The sequence below is a fragment of the Atta colombica genome, unplaced genomic scaffold (genome assembly GCF_001594045.1).
Source record: "Atta colombica isolate Treedump-2 unplaced genomic scaffold, Acol1.0 scaffold141, whole genome shotgun sequence".
Classification (NCBI taxonomy): domain Eukaryota; kingdom Metazoa; phylum Arthropoda; class Insecta; order Hymenoptera; family Formicidae; genus Atta; species Atta colombica.
Window position 1 is genome coordinate 110,436 of NW_017259230.1, and position 5,855 is coordinate 116,290.

General features: G+C 34.3%; 1 protein-coding gene across 1 annotated transcript in view; it reads left to right on the forward strand.

Moving 5' to 3' along the window:
* Positions 1–850: 850 nt before the first annotated feature.
* Positions 851–5,855, forward strand: part of LOC108684940 (protein flightless-1) — a 9,587-nt gene continuing 4,582 nt past the window's right edge. Inside the window, exons 1-15 of the mRNA XM_018189487.1 lie at positions 851–1,545; positions 1,870–1,980; positions 2,144–2,382; positions 2,461–2,622; positions 2,703–2,923; positions 2,997–3,213; positions 3,324–3,565; positions 3,654–3,742; positions 3,817–3,887; positions 4,014–4,260; positions 4,381–4,566; positions 4,642–4,956; positions 5,158–5,330; positions 5,410–5,536; positions 5,624–5,746. Coding sequence (XP_018044976.1) covers positions 1,483–1,545; positions 1,870–1,980; positions 2,144–2,382; positions 2,461–2,622; positions 2,703–2,923; positions 2,997–3,213; positions 3,324–3,565; positions 3,654–3,742; positions 3,817–3,887; positions 4,014–4,260; positions 4,381–4,566; positions 4,642–4,956; positions 5,158–5,330; positions 5,410–5,536; positions 5,624–5,746 — 2,586 coding nt within the window. The 5' untranslated portion in view covers positions 851–1,482. The remainder of the gene's footprint in view (positions 1,546–1,869; positions 1,981–2,143; positions 2,383–2,460; positions 2,623–2,702; positions 2,924–2,996; positions 3,214–3,323; positions 3,566–3,653; positions 3,743–3,816; positions 3,888–4,013; positions 4,261–4,380; positions 4,567–4,641; positions 4,957–5,157; positions 5,331–5,409; positions 5,537–5,623; positions 5,747–5,855) is intronic.

The window sequence follows — 5,855 nt, forward strand, 5'->3', positions numbered from 1 at the left end:
TAATTAAATAATTTATTTTAAGTAATATTTAATTTATTGTATTTAATAAGTATTAATGTGAGGTAATATATACAATGTAATAATAAATAATAATTTAAAAAAGCAGCAGTAACCCAGCAAACGAAAATGGATTGAAATGAATTGAAATGGCTTCAGATTTTCAGAAATATTGATTCAGAAATATTGAAATATTAAAACGAATGCATTTTATTCATTTATAAGAATTGCATGGAGCATATATCTCTACGCCTTTCAATCTAAAAATAATATTAACTTTTTCTGTGCATTGTATGTAAATATAAACGTAATATTGTTCAATTTAAAATAATTTTGAATAGGAAATGCAGTTTTTCAATCCAATTGCATCCAATTGAAATCTAATTAAATCCAATAGAATCCAATTAAATAAAAAAAAAATATTCGCTATTTAAAATACGCATTTGGAAAAAAATTTCAATCCATTTTAATCCATTCTCGTTTGCTGGGCGCTATTTAAAATACGCATTCGGATAGAAAAAAATTTCAATTCATTTTAATCCATTCTCTTTGCTGAGAACGTACATGAATATTATAAGTCTCTCAAATGACCAACAGTTCTGACACGTGAGTACATAACATGTGAGTAGATAACATAGATAAAAACACATCTCAAATGTCCTCGAATACGCGCGCACTTCACGTGTCACATTTACATCAATTTACATACATCTCATATGAGAGCGCAGGAATGCGAGGAAATTCTCTCGATTCTGCAAATACATTTTAACATTTAAATATTAGGATGACATGCCGCGCCTTGCGGAAATACTTCATTCTTTTTTTTCATTCATATAGAACGAAACGCCTGGAAACGCCGATCGTCGCGCCGAAGCCGGACTCAAACCGGAGGCCAGAGGATCGGTCCTCATTCCCACGTCCCACGTCCCATTGTCCCCCGACGCCGGTTTCGTGTCTACGGGATTCACGTTCTCGTTCCCGACGATCCCAAGCCACGAACTGGCCGTCGCGGAACGACGGGCATGATTGTGCCCTCGACGGAGTGAAACGCTGTTCGCTCCGGTTTGTTCCGGATCGCGACACGGTTAAAGTCCGTCCCCCGCGGCACATCCAACTGTCGTCATCGTCATCCGTGTCCCAGTATTCTCAATTAGTCCCAGTAGTCCCAGTCGTGATGTGCGTCGTGCCGGCACCCGGGCACGCTCGATCGAGACACTGCGACAGTTGAGACGCCAGAGCGAGTCCTGCAGAGTCCTGGGTCCTGGACGATCCTGGTCGCGGACCGTGGTGACGCATGGCGCGATAAAGCGCGGCGAGGAGTGGTGACCAGCGGAGACACTGCTCTGCCTGACGATCGGCAAATTCGGATGGACGCGGCGCGCCGACACTTATGACTTAGCGGGACTCATTTCTGGGACGTGATTCTCGTGTTCCCGACACAAGTCCTCGTCGTCGTCGTCGTGCAGCAATTAACCGGTAGGGGCGATGGCGAATACCGGGGTGCTGCCGTTCGTGCGAGGCGTGGACTTCAGCAGCAATGATTTTGGCGTGAGTACCGTCAGAGATTTTCACAGAGGTTAACCTCGCAGAAAATCGCGAAAGAATCTTTGAAACACGCTTCAATTATGTCCCTGATTCTGTTCAGGATTTTTAAAATTTTATTTTGTTTTTATATTGAACTAATTTTGTTAACATTTAATAATAATAATTTTTATTAAGCGTAATTTATTTCTGCTCTAGTATAAAAAAAGATGATTAAAAACTGAATGACGTGCCACTTTTGATCCATCAATATCTCAACTTGGTTGAGATAAGATTTAGGATTTAGATTTAGATTTAGCTAATAAAGATTATTTTTCGATATTCTTCTAGGATGGTAAATTTCCTGAATCTGTGCGTCTTATGACTGGAATACAATGGCTGAAATTAGACAAAACAAATTTGACGGAGATCCCAGAAGAGATGGGCAAATTGTTGAAACTGGTAAAGCATTACTTGAAAAAAATTGTATGACAATATTTGTTTACATATAAAAAATATTTCTATATCATTATCATTGTTTGCATAAACTTTAATAAAAAAAGATTTGTCGAGTTATTTAAGTAACTATTTAAGGATCGTATTAATATATTTAATCATTCATTAGGAACATCTATCACTTGTCAAAAACAAATTGGAACGTTTATATGGCGAATTAACAGAATTGGGTTGCCTCAGGACTTTGAACATAAGGCATAATAATATCAAATCCAGTGGTATACCGGCAGAATTGTTTCATTTAGAGGAATTGACAACTTTAGATTTAAGTCACAACAATTTGAAGGAGGTACCTGAAGGCCTAGAAAGAGCACGTTCTTTGCTCAATCTTAATTTAAGCCATAATCAGTACGTATTAACAACTGTATGTTATTAGATCATAGAATAATTATCGAAGAAGTTCTAATGTTATTTTTATTCTTTCAGTATCGAAACGATACCAAATACATTGTTCATTCACTTGACAGATTTATTGTTTTTGGATCTTAGTCACAATAAACTGGAAACAGTACCACCACAGACTCGACGTTTGGCTAATTTACAGACTTTAAATCTGAATCATAATCCCTTAGGTCATTTCCAATTAAGGTAGAAGACAAAATTTTCATATCAATCTTTGAATTTTTTTTTCTAAGAAGAATTTCTTTATTTTTCTCATATTGTTTCAGACAATTGCCATCATTAATGAATTTAACGACGTTACAAATGCGGGACACACAACGAACATTGAATAATATACCTTCTAGTCTAGAAACGTTAACTAATTTGCAAGAGCTAGATTTGTCACAAAATAATTTACCCCGAGTGCCTGATGCGCTTTATTCCTTGTCGAATTTGCGCCGTTTAAATTTGAGTGGCAATCATATAATAGAATTATCAACAGCGATTGGTGAATACATTGAACTTTTATAATTATCCTAGTTATATAGTTTTGTATGAACTAATAAGAAGACATCTTCTAGAATTGTGGACGAGATTGGAGATTCTGAACGTATCGCGAAACAAATTAAGTGCAATACCAGCTGCTTTGTGCAAGATTTCCACATTAAGAAGATTGTATTTAAATGATAATGAATTAGATTTTGAGGGCATACCTTCTGGAATAGGAAAATTATCATCTTTGCAGGTTTTCTCTGCTGCTAACAATCATTTAGAAATGATACCAGAAGGATTATGCAGGTGAGTTGTTATTTTTTTCTTATCTTACTGTAAGAAAAATAAAAATCTTTTTCTTTTAAATAATGTTACAAAAAGAAATATATATATATATATATATATATATATTTTAGATGTGGCTCATTAAAGCAATTAATATTAACTTCAAACCGATTGATTACTGTACCGGATGCCATTCATCTTCTCACCGATCTAGAACAGCTAGATTTGCGAGACAATCCAAATTTAGTGATGCCACCAAAACCGACAGAAGTACAAAGAGGATCGGGTATTGAATTTTACAACATTGATTTCTCGTTGCAGCATCAGTTACGTCTCGCTGGTGCTAATGTACCAGCTCCAATTCAAGCTGCTAGTACGTATATATTATAAGCATCAGAAAAAATAAAATGGCAAAATTTATTATTTTGTATTTAAAATAAAAATACATTTTTGAATTATAGATAGTAAAGATCCAATCGCGCGTAAAATGAGATTGAGAAGAAGAAGAGATCAGGAGGAAGCTGATCAAGATCAAGCAAAAATTCTTAAGGTATGTCATCATCTTATTAGTTACATTACAATATTTATATATGAAGAAATTTACAATTATGATTGTTTTTATAGGGTATGAAGGACATAGCAAAAGAGAAGAACAAGGATAAAGAATGTGAGGAATCGAAAGCAGAATCCCTGAAGTGAGTAGAACTATGAATTTTTTATGTCACTTTTGTTTTTCGATGTGGATTTTTCTCATATTTTTCTTGATAGATTCTTAATAGATTAATTTTTTACATATTACTAATTAATGATTAATACTTTAGACCCAAGCGATGGGATGAAGCTTTAGAGAAACCACCGTTGGATTATTCCGAATTTTTTGATGAAGACGCAGGTCAAATACCTGGTTTATCGGTCTGGGAAATAGAGAACTTTCTGCCGAATGAGATCGAGGAGGTAGCACACGGTAAATTTTATGAAGGCGATTGTTACATCATTCTGAAAACCGGAATAGACGAAGGTGGATCGTTAACCTGGGCAATCTATTTTTGGATCGGAGAAAAGGCCACAGTATGTATACCTTTGAATCAGGATAATAGAAAAAAGATTAAAACTGAATGAATTATTTTACGTAAATTATTGTATATATAAACTGGATACGATTAATTTAATAACAACTTGTTCTCATAGTTAGATAAAAGAGCATGTGCAGCAATTCACGCCGTAAATCTGAGAAACTACTTAGGCGCTCAATGTCGAACAATTAGGGAAGAACAAGGAGATGAATCGGATGAATTTCTGATGCTGTTTGATTCGGGTATCACTTATATCGAAGGCGGTCGCACATCGTCTGGTTTTTATACAGTGGAAGATACAGTGAGCTTAATTCTTATATCATAATTATATAAATTTTCAAAGAGGAATTTTAAGTTACATTGAATTTTTTTTCAGCCAGCGATTACTCGTTTATATAGAGTACACGCAGCAGGAGCTTCTATACATTTAGAACCAGTTCCAGTTTGTATCGAATCTTTGGATCCCGGTTATGTATTTGTTCTTGATACGGGAAATAAGATATTCATGTGGTACGGGAAGAAAGCGAAGAGCACATTAAAATCAAAGGCACGATTGATGGCAGAGAAAATTAATAAGAACGAACGGAAAAATAAAGCTGAAATTTTAACGGACGTCATGGGTGTCGAATCCGAAGAATTCTTGTTGCATTTAGGAATGGAAGAGTACGAACAACAAAATCTGCAAATTGTTGTAAGCTTCCTTTTTATAATATACATAGCAATAATAAAAATTATTTTTTAATTATACTATTTTATTATACTATTTTAATTATACTATCTATACATAAGTTTGAAATTTTATTTAATTCATCTTATTTTTAATATATTTAATAATTATTCCTTCGATCGAGTATATTATGCTGTTAATTGTTTCGCTTTACTTTTACAATAGGAGCATGTGGATCCAAATTTTGTGCCTCTCATGCCTAGATTATATCAAGTTCAACTTGGAATGGGTTATCTGGAACTTCCGCAGGTCGAAGTTCCTCACGGAAAGTTAACGAACACCTTGCTAAACAATCGCAATGTGTATATATTAGATTGCTATTTAGATGTGTATGTTTGGTAAGTGCAGAGAATGTGTTTCTTAAATCTTAATTCTCTTAAATCTATATTGATTAAATTGATTACACGCATGCTTTAGGTTTGGTAAAAAATCGACGAGATTAGTACGCGCCGCTGCTGTAAAACTATCTCAAGAATTATTTAATATGATAGAAAGGCCAGAATACGCGATGGTAACGAGATTGCAAGAAGGCACTGAATCACAAGTGAATATGCTTTTTTAATTTTAATTTATAAAAATTCAATTTATAAACTCTTTTTATTGAAAAATATTTGCTTTATATATTATATAGATATTCAAATCTAAATTTACCGGATGGGACGAAGTAATCGCTGTGGACTTTACTAGAACAGCTGAATCGGTCGCTAAAACTGGAGCGGATCTTACTAAATGGGCTAAACAACAGGAAACAAAGGTACATTTACATTTCATAATAATGCATTTTTGTTTTATTATATTATTTTTATTTAAGATTAGTTTACTTAAGTTCAAATGACTACAAATATGATATATATGCATGTATA